Genomic DNA, 16,650 nt, shown 5'->3' with positions numbered 1-16,650 from the left:
ACAGACAGACGGACGGACAGACGGACGGACAGACTCAGAGGAAACCTATAGTCCCCTCCGGTTTCACCGGTAGGGGACTAATAAACAGGAAATGCATATTAAATTAGATCCTTTGATCCACTCACAGAGATCTATATGTGAGTGGATCAAAGGATCTAATTTTAATTTGATTTGCATCTGGAACCTTTCCAGCACTTACAAGGAATATTTTGCAATGGCCACCAGTACATTATGTGGTGGGCATTAAGCCTATGTCAATGTAAGTATGTAAAACTGAAGTAATGATCACCTAGATGGACCTATCTCTGTATATTTCTTGAGGACAGCGTTAGCATCGGCCAGCTCTGGAATATCAGGCAGGAAGTAGATCTCATGGAATCGGTCTTTCAGGGCTGACCTTAATAAAAAAGATTAAAGTTATATGAGATTCATTATAAAATGGGAAATGGACAGATCTGACAATATTATATACACAGCAATACCATTAGTTAACAATAAAACCCCAAACTTGCTGAACATGTAGATGTACTATCATAAAGATGATGAAATTTTTCATATTCCGAGTTAGTTTACATCACCCAAACAATCATCATCAGAAACCTGCGGTCAATCTCGCAATTCAAACCAAGTTTTATTTGGGGGGGGGGGGGAGGGGGGTTGGCATGCTGCTCTTTGTTATTAATTTTATTGTCTCCATTATAATTAAAGCCTGAACAATAAGTCAGTACAGTTTAAGGGTCCTCCACACCCCGCAACTTGTGAAATATCGAGAAAAAATACTTTCACTTCTGGTTTGTGCACTGAAGATTTCCCTTGCACAGTTCTGTAAGAGAGTCTTATAAACGCTTTAGAGATGATACTTTTTTATGCAGTAAACTGAGAGCAACACCCTAATCATAAACAATGAACCCATGGCATGATCACTGCATGACTGAAAGAAAAAGGCGTAGATTTTTTTAATAAAAGAACAGCAGACCTTTGAGTTTTTGTAGCATAATAATTTGTAAATAACAGGTATATCTATGAGAAAAGGTATATACTTTCAGACTATTCAATCCATTGCGATATTGTCAACAAAGTCTGTTGTGAACAGTTGAAATTTTTGCATACCGATTTGTGAGTTTCAATAATAATCCTATCTCAATGTGCGTTTATAAATATTGATAAATAGTGTGCAGCCAATAATGAGGAACTTGAGTATGATTATGTATGCAGAGACTTAATTACCTAAGTTTTAATTACCTAAGTTTTTGAGTCCTGGGTAACAGGAAAGATAACTCTAAAAAGGAACTTTGATACCAAAGATCTTGAAAATAATTAATTTTTCTAAATCAATGTTTGATTTTAATTCAATTTTTTGCTGTACTTTAAATTATTAATGTTTCTTCTATAGTATCTCGAGTCTTCCATAATTTTTTTTCTCCATGTACCTTAGAGAAAAGGAGTTATATCTATCTTTTATAACTTTTGTTAATTTCTTTAAAAAATATGTTGACTGATAAAATTAAGTTTTTAGGGTGCTTTTCTGACCTAAATAATATAAACCAGGAAAAAAACAAAATTTGTTGTGCTACTCATCAAAACACAGTGGGGAAAAATTCTTAAAACTTATGAAATGAAATTAAAAAAAAATTAAAGGTGCTTAGACACAGATTTGAAGTCAATATTTTCTCAATTTTTCTGTATAATATCACGACTTATATTTTGCAATAGCATTTCACACGAAAATATAATTAAAAACTTATTTTATCTGGAAATTATTGGAACTACGAATTCCTGGACGCGTTTGATTAACACATCCTTGCACTTTCACAAATTTTATCTTTATCCTTAATATTTAAGAAGAGAAGCTATTTTGTTGTGTATTAATGAAAAACATTACATCTATAATCCTGAAAATTCAGAGTAGAAATGTGCGAAAGCAAACCCCCTCACTAATATCATCAGCTCGTGCTCAGTGTTGTGTACAGAGTTTAACAAATTGAATACACCCGTGAAACGTAAACTATTTTTATAAACAGGGGACGAGCTCTGTTATTGTTAATGTTTACGATTCACCGGGTGTTTTCAATTGTTAAAGTCTGCACACACCACTGAGCACGAACTGACAATACTGTGAGTGGGTTTTGCTTTCGAACATTTCGACTCTGAATTTTCTGGATTATAGTTTTAATATTTTTCATTAATACACAACAAAATTGCCACTTTTCTTAAGTATTAAGAATAAAATTAAAAGTTGTGAAAATGCAAGGATGTGTCAATCAAATGCGTCCAGAAATTTGAAGTTTCAATAACTTTGAGATGAAATAAGATTTTTATTATATTTTAGTATGAAATGCTATAGCAACATATAAGTCATGAAATTATACAGAAAATTTGAGAAAATATTAACTTCAAATCTGTGTCCAAGCACCTTTAATATAAATTTTATTTCAATTCTTGGTAAGTTTTTAAAAGTTGATATGCTTGTTAATAGTAATGCACAGTAATAAAAGAACAAAAGCTGGGGGATGGGGGTGGGGGTGGGGGGGTGGGGTGGGGATGGAGGACCCTTAAAGTGATAAAAATACATACAGACCAGGAAGTAAAATACCTGACAGGTCAATATCACAGGTATGTGGGTCATGTGACCTGGATACATAGCAACAGTCATTAGCAAGTCGGCAGCCATTTTACTGTCTAACACCAGGTAATATTTACTTTACTTTTAAATTTTGATATTTACCTATTCATAATTTTAAAATATTGAACAATGCTTTAGATACTTAACTAACAATAAGGGATCACTTTCAATAAAATTATGGTTGGATTTTAAATAGTACATGTACATGAAAACCCAAGAAAAGCCTTGATTATAAGTTCAGACATTTCATAATCCTTCCTTGTTTGCAGCTGTAATTGATTCCTTTTTTCAAGTACAGTAAAGAGAAAAATGAAACGTATGTCAAAAGCGAGTTTTCAGTGAGCTCAGATACAAACAACAACCCATACTCTGGTCAACTCAAGTGAAGGGGACGGGGGTGGGGGTGGGGGGTGGGTGGGTGGGTGGGTGGGGTGTTGCTATGGAACATGACAATCCCCAAAGACTTTTAGATTTTTGAATTTATATAAAGTAACCAGAGAATGACACTCAACCCACCCCCTCATAAGTTGATAAGAAGAGTCATATGTACGAAACCATCTTGTTTACATCCACTTCTATCTTGGGAAATTCCTGATTCTGTGCATACAGCTGTAGGTGAATGTATTTATTATACTGAACCCTGCATTGTATATTTGACTGAGTTATAAAACAAAAAAATAAATTACAGTATTTCACTGTTGAAAATATAATAAATCTAATGTTACTTATTCCAAAATGAGAATTTTACTAGACTAGTGGAATAAACAATGTTCTTTATGGATCACTTTACATGTTTTTGTATTAAAATATCCAACAGACAAACTCCCAGTGTTTACAAAATAAACTATAATTTGTTGATTAATTGACTGTTTCTTGTTTTACGTCCCTTTGTAAGATTATTTCATTTATATAAGATTTGGTGAAGGGCTTCCAATTTAGACCTTTACTCGACACTCAGGGCCATTGAGCAGTGCGGGCTCTTCGTTAAGTTCCAATGCCTACCGTAACACAAGATTAGATTTTTGAAGGTCTCAATCTGAAAGACCCACCACTTTCACTTCAAAGTGCCCAGCCCTGGGGAGGGTCAGTTGCTACCTATTATTTATTGACTTACGGGTTTGTATCTTTTCTCAAAAACCCTTGTACACACTCTCAACATCACTAGGTTTACTTCTAATGTATTGATGTTTTGTTGGGATATTCAGACTTAACATAGATCTATTTATACTTCAGAGTCACAAGTTTAATCATGGACCCTCATACCAGTGCCCAGGACGTGAAGCGATGTGACCTGTGTGAGACCGCTGTGGTACAGATGCACTGTGATACGTGTCTTGTCAACCTGTGTACAAATTGTGTAGGAAAACATATGATATCTGATGAATCCAAGGATCACAAAGTCGTCAAATTTCAGGCCAGGAAATCCACTCCCCTCTACCCTGGTTGTACATCACATAATAAACAACAATGTACAATGTACTGTAATCAATGTGATATTCCTGTATGCATTAAGTGCATTGCATCTGATCAACATCTAGGTCAAAAAGTATCAGAAATCTTGAAAGTTGTGGATGAAAAAAAGGCTAAAATTATCAAAGAACGAACCGAGTTACATGAAAAAATTTATCCAACCTACCAGGGCATTGCCTTTGATGTACAAAACAGAATAAGTCAGTTAGAAAAGGAATATGGAGATCTCTCAACAGCCATAACAAAACATGGAGAGGACTGGCACAGAGAAATTGACAAACTTGTCAAGAAACTTAAAGCTGAAGTTGATGAGATGAAAAACACTCAGTTAGAAACTCTACACAAAAAACATCTTGATGAAATAAACAAGAAAATGTCTGACATCAAGGATGAACTCAACTCAGTTGATGTTGCTGTGGATTCTAACGATATTTCAAAACTGTTTGATATTACAATCAATGTAGACAGATATAAAAATCTTCCACAAAATTTTTTACCATCTTTGCCAAAATTCATTCCAGGCAGAATCCAAGAACTTAGTAAAATATTTGGAACCCTATCATCAAGTTCTTCAACATCAGATGAAAATGATTACAGTATTAAGACAACACAGAAATCACCAGAAGCTGGATCCTCTCCTCCAGTCAAACAGCTGCTTGATGAACCAGAGATTGTCACCACCATAGACACTGGGTATGATAACCTTTACAAAGTGGCCTGCCTGAGTGATGAAGAAATCTGGACAAGAGGAAATGGCAACACCATGAAACTTTACAGCATCAATCAAGGCTCATTACTCATGTCAATCTCAACCAAGTCTGGGGGTGAGCCATGTGACATAGCGGTGACAAAAAGTGGAGATCTCCTTTACTCTGATCACATTGATAGAACTATTAACATTGTGAAGATAGAGGAGAAGATAACACTACAGAACTGGATTCCTCGCAATTTTTATCTTAATACCTTCTCAGATGATCTCCTGGTTATGATGTACTGTAAAGAAAAAAAACAAACAAAAGTTGTCCGTTATGCCGACTTTACAGAAAAACAAACCATTCAGTTTGATGATGAAGGAAAATCTCTCTTTTCTTCTGAATCGCAATATAACAAATATATTACTGAAAACAGAAATCTGGATATTTGTATGGCTGACAAGCGAGCTAAAGCAGTAGTGGTGGTCAATCAGGCCGGGAAACTGAGATTCAGGTACACTGGACATACTCCTGCTCCAAAAAACAGATCATTTGATCCACGAGGAATCACCACAGACAGTCAGAGTCATATCCTTACAGCTGATTATAACAATGACTGTGTCCACATCATAGACCAGGATGGACAGTTCCTCTGTTTCATAGACTGTGGACTGAGTGAACCCTATGGTTTGTGTACAGATACAAATGACAATTTGTTTGTTGCTCAGTGCAGTAGCACACAAGTGAAGAAAATCAAATATCTGCAGTGAAATGCATCACTGTATACATGAAGAATGACAATTACAAACATTTTCTTGATGAAATCAACCACTATATCAGTTATATTTGCACTGTATGACAGTAGCCTCAAAGCTGCATAATTTAGAACAAACTTACAGCAGAAATCAGCAAATATATCAGTCTACACTGTAGATTCCTTATTTTACGCGAGTACTTAATATCGCGAAATGGCCCAAGGGCGTCAAATCGCGAGAAAAATAATTCGCGAATGGGTGATTTATCTTGAGATTTTACATATATTAAAGCGTCATGAAAATAAAAGCAAGTAATTTTATTTCGTGAGTGGTGCTTCTCGCGTAATTATGTGATAATTAATTCCTCGCATATATTTAGGAATCTACAGTATTCACACTGTATGGTAGGAGCCTTTAGAATGAACAACTTACAGCAGAAAATCAAAGTAAAGAATATATTCCTGGGAGCTGAGCTTCAAATACTTAAAGAATAATCGACCATTAACCAAAAAATATCCACTTTTTTTTTCGTTCTCTAATATAAACATAGATAATCCGAGATTACAAAGCTCACCTCGACCAACGTTATCTGTAAGTGAGGGCAAACTCTAACATTCTAGTAATGTGCATCCATGTAAGTTTGCTCTTAGTAGTAGGAATTTTATAGTTTCTTGAAAATGGATCTGCTAAAAATCTTTTGTTTCAATCACAGGGAAAATGTAGCTCAGATCATCAAGTAAGTTTTGATCTATACTTGGCACTCACGGCCATTGAGCAGTGAGGGATCTTTTTCATGCCAGCACCTGGACCTCGGTTTATACGGTCTCATCTGCGTCTCACAGTGGGATTCGAACCGACGACGTAAGGATCAATTCCTTAATCTGTGACTCTAGAGCGAACGCTCTAACCACTGCGCCACGCGGGCGACAAAACTTTGGAATGTACCTGCTCCAAAACCTTTAATTTGGTAACTCATTAGGAAATGAAGGTCAGATCCAGCTTGGTATTGATCATCCTTTATGTATCATCCATGTAAATTTAGTCACTCTAGAGCTAATAGATATTTGGAAATCCAAAACCTTTAACCTGTACACTTGTTCAGAAAATGTAGGTTAGATCCAGCATTCACAGCAAGCCTGGTAGTATACATCCGTAGATGCATCATCCATGCAAGTTTGGTGACTATAGGGCTTGCAGGTGTCATAACAGTATTTCACTTGAGGTTCATGTCAAATCACGGATGATGCAAAATAATTCCTGAATCTTCCCTTTGGATTCGGGCATTTTAACACGAGACTGGAGCTGAATTTTTTTATGAGATGAAAAACAGTATGTAAACTTCCTGTATTGACTAGATTCATTATAATTTAGGGCATGCTGATTTTTCTATATACTGTATTTGAGTGAGGTGATTAGGTCCTAAACTTGATTTTCAAGCACCTGCTCGACTTCGACTGAAACAAACTTGCGTGCCTTGCTGGATGGCTATGTACTTTTTGGTACTAAAATCTTTATAAAGAATTGTTTTACAAGATCTGAAAAGGAAACTTCTCAAAAGTTTGTTTTCAATTAATACCACCTACTCAAAGTTGCACATTTTTGGTAAGAATATATAGACAGCAAAATTTAATACTGTTGTGCAACCTATAGTTACTTGAAAAAGGACTTTCTCCTAAAACTTAAACCATGATGCCAATGCTGACACCTGGGTATAGCATATTAAGCTCATCTCAATTCAATGAGGTGAGCTAAAAATCATAAAGTTAATTACATAAACTTAATTTCAAAAACCAACTGCAAATGTTATAATATGTGCATCAGGTGCTTTATTCATGGATTACATAAATTCTTTCATGTTGAGTCCCTCCTAATCAACACTGAACTTGTCCATCCAGTGTTCAGCATGTTATTATATGGTGAAAAAATTAATGGAGTTTCATTATAGTCATTATCACAATGAAGTTTGAGGGGATATAGTTATAAAGGTGTGTGTTAATGTGTGTTAGTGAATGCATGTGTAATGAAAGTAAATTTACATAAGGATCAATGTCATTTGCTGCGTTCCTGAATTGAGTATTTTTTGTTATTCTAACTTGCTTTTTCTTTTGAAATATAAAATTAATGATTTAAACTTAAGATACAGTTTTTTAGTGTCATTGTTCTTTTTAAATTGTGAATATTGAGTTGTGCACATTCAGGGTCAGAATTATTCTTTTCTTCACTTGAATTTAAAGGAAGTATCAGTGGTAAATAGATCTATGACATAAAAGTTAATAGTTGTAGGGGTTATATGTGACAGGTTTAGCTAAATATTAAGGAATTTAATACACCAAGTAAACATTTATGCTTCACCGTTTGCATGTACTTCTTGATACTTCGTCGTATTCCGAAGCGACCTGGCCGCCCAAACATTTCTTAGCTCGGCTTCAGACTTGGCATTAAGACCAACTGCAATTGATCAAGCTGTGAGAATAAAATATGGCTTTCTCTCTTTATTTTCTTTTTTTGAATTGAATGGTATTTCTTACAAATGATTAATTTTACAGTTTATTGATGTTGTTTTATTTTCTGTTATGGTGTAGATGAAATGAGGAATGAATGACAATTACTGCAGATCACTTTCTATTTGTGAAAACTATATTTTGGCATAATTACGTCCCCTCATGAAAATTTCACTCTCTCGCATATTTTTACTGGTGAAGGTTATATGTAACAATATTTCCATTTCTATTTGTTTTCTCTGTGATAACTCTTTGAAAGTAAGTTGAATTGATTTCTTGATCATTCTACCGGAATGTAAATTTCGCCAAGCGAAAGGTCAGGAGCTAAGAAGGCCTAATATGCATGTAAATCTTGTGCGTCCATCTTAGCGTCTGACGCTAAGGAGGCCCAATATGCATGTAAATCTCGTGCGGCTGTCTTTGTGTTTGACGTCAGTGGGTGGGGATATTGAAATTGACATGGGAGGCCTCGTGTAATTTAAATCTATTAGTCTACATTTTTAAAATCTAAATTAACAATTTTTTTCACAATGGAATGGAAATATAAGGAATCACTGTCTAGTTAGTAGAGTTTGCCAGGGACCTCAACTATAGTTGGAAATGTGGGATAATTTATCCCACGTTTCCATCTATCGTTTATGCCCTGGCATACTCTACTAACTAGACAGTGATTTCTTAAATAGTCAGGATTAGTGAAAATTTTGTCTCATTTATAAATACCAAATACCCATCTCACGAAAATAAGGTGTCGCAAATATTTGGTGATCTACAGTAAACATTAAAAAATAAAAAGACTTTTGTATGATACTGCTTTTTACAATCCTTTCATTTCTGCTTTACGTACATGGTGAGTGTGTTGTATGTAACAGGCCTCTTAGAAATGTGCTCTTTAGCAAGCTAGGGGATACTGCGCTTTGCAGTGCCCTTACTAACAAAAAAGCTTTGGAAAACCTTATTTCACAGAATTTGTGCATAAACATTTATCTCTCTTTACTTATGTTTTTAAAGATGCTGAATAAAAATTAAAAAAAATTTAATGATCATGTCTTTTTAATTTCTTAACTGGATGCATATTCATGTATTTAACTGTTTGGATACATAGATTTGCTCTGCAGTCATACAAAAGTTCAGTTTAATAACAAATACAAATCACTGCAAGGTTTGTAAACAATACTCTTGGGAGATTGCAAGTTAAATCCCAAAAATCATCTATCATCCGTGAGATCAATATTAATTGTAATGTCTACTCTATAAAATTATTACTATAAATATCTGTAATACTTTTATGAGTTTGTAGATACGTCACATTCAAAATTTGCTTAAGTTTTGCTTTAAACATTTTTTTTTCATGATAGTTCTTTTGTTCACAATACGCAAGACTGAAAGTCACATCATGTGAAATGTGCAAACATGGTAAAATTTTTCTCTTGAATGGGAGTGCAGCAGTCAGATGGGTTTAATCGCCATTGGCTAGATAGCTCAGTTGGTAGAGCACCTGACTAGAGATTCATGGGGCCCTGGTTCGAATCCCAGTCTGTTCCATCACACTTTTCTCCTCTCCTCTAACATTTGACACCATGCCATGCCATGGGAATGACAGGTGAAAGACCTGCCACGGAGGAGCCTGGGTTGGTGTGTACACGGGCGAAGACCTATAAGGAGGGAGGAATTAATGTGGCGGTCAGATGGGTTCAATCGTCAGTTGCCAGATAGCTCAGTTGGTAGAGCACCTGACTGGAGATTCAGGGGGTCCAGATTTGAATCCCGGTCTGTTCCGTCACATTTTTTTCCTCTGCTATTAAAGAAGGATGGCTTGAAATAAGGATCATAGTTTGTGCATGAGGTATATAAAAGGAAAAGAGTAGGAGCTAGGGAGGATGGATAAGAATTAAGAGAAGCAAAGTGCAAACATTACCTCTATCCAATCTTAAATTAACACGAGCTCTTGAATTCTGACCCATTATATACATGTACAATAATACAGTTTATTTCTGCAAATTGTTCATCTTGTGTTTTTTATAGCAATTTTCAGGTATCAATCTAGGAAAATTAAGACCTAGTATGTTGTAACAGCCTCTTGCTTCAATACTCATACTTAAAAAAGTTGTACCACTTTAATTTTTGAGGATTGACTTCTGTTGGTGAAATTTCTTGTGTCATTAATAAATATATTCATTTGTGGTATCTCTCTGTGATATAAAGTATATAAACATATTTCTTATAAAAAAATTCTGTTCTTTTTTGCATTATAATATATCAAATTGGACAATTGGTCAACTTATTTCCTTCTATCACTATCTTTGTACAGGATAATGTGTGCAACTTCAAGTAGCTGTCATCAGTCTGGCAAATACAGTTGAATTTCTGTATCTCAAACACGGATATCTCGAATACCATGGATATGTCAAAGTGATTTGGAAGTCCCAACTGCTTACTCCTTAAATATTTTACCCTGGATATCTCGAATCCTCGGTTATCTCGAAGTGTTTTATCAGTCCCTTCGAGTTCAAGATAACGAGGTTTGACTGTATTCTTTTCTTGGGCAGCTTTTGTAATTGTTGGAATCCTGGTTTAACTTTTTTGAACCAAGCAGATATATATACTTAACCAGTGACCAGAACAGTGGCATTTTTGTGTGTTAAATGGAGAAATATTGTTATTTAGTATGCTTACCATTTGACAGCAGCAGTTCATTTGCCTGATTCTAATAAATATAATGGGCATTCCTTCAGAATAGGGACTGCAACATCAGCAATAATGAAAGATCACATATTAAAAACTTTGGGAAGGTGGTCATCAGACAGTTATAGACAATATATCCAAACTTAAGAGGATGTGGTTAAAGATGCTCAGGGTAGTTTGATCGCCCACTGTGACCCCACCCTACCCCCGGGGTCATGATTTGTATAAACCTGAATCTACACTACCAGGTGATGCTTTCATATAAATATGACCAATCAAGGATTTGTTTTTCTTGAGAAGAAGATTTTTAAAGATTTTCCCTATGTATTCCTATGTAAAACTTTGATTGCCCACTGTGGCCCCAACCTACCCCCGGCGGTCATGGTTTGAACAAACTTGAATCTACACTACCTGAAGATTCTTCCATATAAATATGACCAATCATGGCTTTGCTGTTCTTGAGAAAAAGATTTTTAAAGATTTTCCCTATGTATTCCTATGTAAAACTTTGATTGCCCACTGTGGCCCCACCCTACCCCCGGGGTCATGGTTTGAACAAACTTGAATCTACACTGCCTGAAGATTCTTCCATATAAATATGACTAATCATGGCTTTGCTGTTCTTGAGAAAAAGATTTTACCTACGTATTCCTATGTAAAATTTTGATCGCCCACTGTGACCCCACCCTACCCCGGGGGGTCATGATTTGTACAAAGTTAAATCTACACTACTTGAGGATGCTTCCATATAAATATGACCAATCGTGACTTTGCTGTTCTTGAGAAGAAGATTTTTAAAGATTTTCCCTATGTATTCCCATGTAAAACATTGATCGCCCACTGTGGCCCCACCCTAACCCCGGGGGTCATGATTTGAACAAACTTGAATCTACACTACCTGAGGATGCTTCCATATAAATATGACCAATCATAGCTTTGCTGTTCTAGAGAAGAAGATTTTTAAAGATTTTCCCAATGCATTCCTATGTAAAACTTTGATTGCCCATTGTGGCCCAACCCTACCCCTGGGGATCATGATTTGAACAAATTTGAATCTACACTGCCTGAGGATCATTACACATAAGTTTCATATTTTCTAGCACAGTGGTTCTTGAGAAGAAGATTTTTAAATGATGCCATTAATTTTTCAAAATTCATAATTATCTCCCCTTGAAAGAAGGCATGGCCCTTCATTTGAACAAACTTGAATCCCCTTTACCCACTTGAGCCTTCAGCTCAGGTGAGCTAATAATACGATTGTTTTGATAAGGAACATAGAATTGTAGCCATTATATAGCAATTTGCAGGGGTTTTCCTACCATTTATAAACTGGGTCCAGGGTCTGTAGAATTGGGAAATTGACATGAAATATGTTCAAATTGTGAAAATTTTTAAAAAGGACCAATTTCATTATTTACCCCAATAAATGAAAATGAAGGGGGCAAAAGGTATCTGTAAATATAACAAATATATGAAAATAGGCCTGTGTTAATGAGAGAGTGAAAAAAGATCGGATTACAGATTTTGTGTGTTTAGGCATATTAGTCTAACCCTTACTATTTTTAGATGATGCAAGCAAGTTGCACAGTAAGCACATAGGCAACTTTCATGATCACTATAATTCTTTTTATGATCAGTATAGGATTTAGGTGACTTAAATGACAGGAAAGTGATTTAATAACTAATTGCTAAACATTGTTGGTGATTTAATTACCAGATGTGTTGCATACAGGCAAGCACGTACTCCTTGCCCTTAACCTTCATGTATCAGGTGCTAGTGAGCATGTTTCATGCTAGTGGACTTCGCTCATATATGCAAGCATTCCTTGCCCTCAGCCTACACGTATCAGAGGCTAGTGAGCATGTTTCATCCAATTCCACAGAGTATGTTCTATCTTGTTTCAGTCATAACTTGAGTCTGCTTTTTTAGTGCTGTAAATTCTCATCATGTGCTAAATAACTTAGCTGCATAAGCCCTAAAGGCAAGTTTTAAGTATTAGATTAATAAAGTTGAAAATAGATTTCCTCTGTTGATTTTGGATATTCAGTAAGTTTTTTTATTGTGAGTTGTGAGGTTGGCGTGCTGCTCTTTGTTATTATTTATACTGTCTCCATTATGTAAGGGTTAATGTACGAGTCCTTAAAAGTAATGGAGCCGAGGCCCCGAAGGTGCCGAGGCCCATTGCTTTTAAGGAATGGAGCGCTACGAGTATATTAACCCGCGTAAAATCCAACCTTTTTAAAATGCTTGTATTTATTTTTGTTAATATATAATAAAGAATATTTATTTGATACACTGTAAATATACATTACATATTAGTAGTATTTAATTTATATATAGAAAGTAAGGCGAAAAAAAGTGTACTGAAGTTATTCTATTCCGGTGACAGCTTCGATAGCACAGTAAAATGAGAAGCCCACTCCGAAGGTGAGGGTACCGGGTTCGATTCTCGACAGTTGTACATTTATTTTCTTAATGCGAAAATAAACTTGATAACATTTTCTAAGTTCTTTCCTCGCAAGAGGCATGGGAAGGAGAAAAAGAACATAATAAATTCCGTTTTCAATGTAGTTTGCAACTCTCCATTCCTGAAAAATAATGGAGCGCTCAAACAAAGGAGTGACGTCACAGGTGGATTTTACAATTAAAGCTTGAACAATAAGCCACAGTTCAAAGTGACAGAATTTAAATCTCCACTCCATATATGGACCAGGAAGTAAAATACCTGACAGGTAGATAACACAGGTATGTGGGTCATGTGACCTTAATACACAACAACAGTCATTGACAAGTCGGCAGCCATTTTACTGTCTTACACCAGGTAATGTTTATTTGACTTTAAAATCTTGATATTTACCACGCTATATAACTTTAAAGTATTGAATTACTATGGATATTTTGCTAACAATAAAGGATAACTTGAAAAAAAAATATTGTTGGATTTTAAATACATGCACATGAAAACCCAAGACAAGTGTTGTTTATGAGTTTAGACATGTTGTAATCCTTCGTTGTTTTCAGCTGTAATTGATAACCATTTTTTCAAGTACAGTAAAGAGAATAAATGAAACATATGTCAAAACTCAGAACATCTGACCTACACTTACATGACATTTTCAGAATGACAGTCTTTTAAACTCTAACAACCTCTACATCACAACACTTTGGAAGACTAAAGGTTGATGTGGCAACTTTTCAGTGAGCTCATATATAAACAACAAGCCATACTCTGGTCAAGTAAAGTGCAGGCTGGGGAGGGAGGTGAGGGGGGTCTGGAACACTCCCACCCTAAAGACTTTTAGAGTTATTGAATTTATGTAATAATGAAGTGACCAGAGAATGACGTTGGACTACATTAATATCATTTTCAATTAAGGAATGAATTTTATAGCTACCCAATTTATACGGTATACAGTGGGTTGGGGCAGTTTACGCATTATAAACTGCGAAGCGGTTTATAAAAAGCATAAACTGTTCCAACCCACTGTATACCATATAAATTGGGTAGCTATTAATTTCATTCCTTATAATTTAATTTTCATTCATTTAGTGTAAGAAAAAAAAAGATGACTGTCCTTAAAAAATGACTTCAAATTGTTCAAAATTAAAATGTAACGTATCAGGCGGATCGATACGTTTTTGACGCAAGCCATTGTGACATAGGCAACCCAATTTATACGATATAAAGTAAATTTTTTATCCAATCAAATACCGCATTATAACCAGAATTAAATTATTAAAATATCAAATATTCGTCATATTTGATGTGCCGCCTATTAATACAATACTGCCTGGTTTTCTGGTGGACTGCCTCTTAATACTTCTAGAGATTTGTACAATATTTTTGATTTTATTGTCATCTTTCTCAGTAACTCGTGTAAACATTCTCAACATCACTAGTTTTAATTTTACTGTATTGATGTCCTGTTGGAATATTCAGACTTAACATAGATCTATTTATACTTTAGAGTCACAAGTTTAATAATGGACCCCCGTACCAGTGCCCAGGACGTGATGCGATGTGACCTGTGTGAGACTGCTGTGGTACAGATGCACTGTGATACATGTCTTGTCAACCTGTGTAAGGCCTGTGTGGGAGAACACATGATATCTGATGAATCCAAGGACCACAGAGTCATCAAATTTCAGGCCAGGAAATCCACTCCCCTCTACCCTGGATGTACATCACATAATAAACAACAATGTACAATGTACTGTAATCAATGCGACATTCCTGTATGCATTAAGTGCATTGCATCTGATCAACATCTAGGTCATAAGATATCAGAAATCTTGAAAGTTGTGGATGAAAAAAAGGTTAAAATCAACAAAGAACGAACTGAGTTATATGAAACAATTTATCCAACCTACCAGGACATTGCCTCTGATGTACAAAACAGAATGAGTCAGTTAGAAAAGGAATATGGAGATCTCTCAACAGCCATAACAAAACATGGAGAGGACTGGCACAGAGAAATTGACAAACTTGTCAAGAAACTTAAAGCTGAAGTTGATGAGATGAAAAACACACAGCTACAAACTCTACAGAAACATCTGGATGAAATAAACAAGACAATGTCTGACATCAAAGATGAAATTAATTCAGCTGATATGGCTATAGACACTAATGACTTATCAAAACTATTTAGTGTCACCTCCAGTGTAAATATATACAGAAATCTTCCAAACAAATTAGCACCATCTTTACCTAGATTCATTCCAGGAAAAATCCAAGGAAAAGAACTTTGTAAACTATTTGGAACCTTATCATCCAGTTCTTTAACATCAGATAAATATGCCTACAGCATGAAGACAACACAGAAATCACCAGAAGCTGGATCCTCTCCTCCAGTCAAACAGCTGCTTGATCAACCAGAGACTGTTACCACCATAAACACTGGGTATCAATGCCTTAACAGTGTGGCCTGTCTGAGTGATGAAGAAATCTGGACAAGTGGAGGTGACAGCACCATGAAACTCTTCAGTATCAATCAAGGATCACTACTCAAGTCAATCAGAACCAAGTCAGGGTATGAGCCATGTAACATAGCAGTGACAAAAAGTGGAGATCTAGTTTATACTGAGTATGGTTATAGAACTGTGAACATTGTGAAGAATGAGAAGATAGAGGAGGTGATCAGACTACAGAACTGGATACCTACAGGTGTCTGTAGTACCTCCTCTGGTGACCTCCTGGTTATCATGGAAAATGATGATTACACACAAACAAAAGTTGTCTGTTACTCTGACTCCACAGAGAAACAAACCATTCAGTTTGATGATAAAGGTAAACCTCTCTATTCATCTGGTCTTTGTTACATAACTGAGAACAGGAACCTGGATATCTGTGTGTCTGACATTGGAGCTAAAGCAGTAGTGGTGGTCAATCAGGCCGGGAAACTGAGATTCAGGTACACTGGACATACTCCTGCTCCAAAGAACAAACCATTCAATCCACGAGGAATCACCACAGACAGTCAGAGTCACATCCTTACAGCTGATGATTACAATCACTGTGTCCACATCATAGACCAGGATGGACAGTTCCTCCGTTACATAGACTGTGGACTGAGTCAACCCCGGGGACTGTGTACAGATACAAATGACAATCTGTTTGTTGCTCAGGATGGAAATAGACAAGTGAAGAAAATCAAATATCTGCAGTGAAATACATCACTGTGTAGATTAAGGATAATGAAAGCAAACATTTTAATGTCAGTTTATTGTGTGCAATTTAAGTAAATGAATGTATCTGTGAATCACATATTAACTGAAAACTAAAACTATTGAAGAAAATCAATTATCAGTAAAATCCATTATTGTGATGCATAGTCTAAAAGATGTTAGCACATGTAACTATATATGATAAATTTCTTTTAATTTACAGATATATCACATTCAATATTTATGCAAAATTTGAATACAA

General features: G+C 35.6%; 3 protein-coding genes across 3 annotated transcripts in view; 2 read left to right on the top strand and 1 right to left on the bottom strand.

The window, feature by feature from the left end:
- LOC133176060 (serine/threonine-protein kinase ATR-like) overlaps window positions 1-16,650 on the bottom strand; it is an 88,848-nt gene that overhangs the window by 29,721 nt on the left and 42,477 nt on the right. The window contains exon 33 of the mRNA XM_061311235.1: window positions 290-397. Coding sequence (XP_061167219.1) covers window positions 290-397 — 108 coding nt within the window. The remainder of the gene's footprint in view (window positions 1-289; window positions 398-16,650) is intronic.
- LOC133176199 (E3 ubiquitin-protein ligase TRIM71-like) lies at window positions 3,852-5,575 on the top strand. Its single transcript, XM_061311361.1, has one exon. It carries the CDS (start codon window positions 3,873-3,875, stop codon window positions 5,553-5,555), a length of 1,683 nt encoding a protein of 560 aa, XP_061167345.1. The 5' UTR covers window positions 3,852-3,872; the 3' UTR covers window positions 5,556-5,575.
- LOC133176190 (uncharacterized) lies at window positions 13,483-16,582 on the top strand. Its single transcript, XM_061311353.1, has 2 exons — window positions 13,483-13,545; window positions 14,693-16,582. Exon 2 carries the CDS (start codon window positions 14,709-14,711, stop codon window positions 16,389-16,391), a length of 1,683 nt encoding a protein of 560 aa, XP_061167337.1. The 5' UTR covers window positions 13,483-13,545; window positions 14,693-14,708; the 3' UTR covers window positions 16,392-16,582.

Source organism: Saccostrea echinata, unplaced genomic scaffold (genome assembly GCF_033153115.1).
Source record: "Saccostrea echinata isolate AGI-Se365-2 ecotype Australia unplaced genomic scaffold, CSIRO_AGI_Sech_v1 ptg000002l, whole genome shotgun sequence".
NCBI classification, from domain to species: Eukaryota; Metazoa; Mollusca; class Bivalvia; order Ostreida; family Ostreidae; genus Saccostrea; species Saccostrea echinata.
Note: the sequence above shows the minus strand (reverse complement) of the source record. Positions and strands in the feature narration are given on the sequence as shown.

What these genes read in the sequence shown, in the direction of transcription:
- LOC133176199 (XM_061311361.1), top strand. Translation starts at nt 3,873, where the DNA reads ATGGACCCTCATACCAGTGCCCAGGACGTGAAGCGATGTGACCTGTGT.
- LOC133176190 (XM_061311353.1), top strand. Translation starts at nt 14,709, where the DNA reads ATGGACCCCCGTACCAGTGCCCAGGACGTGATGCGATGTGACCTGTGT.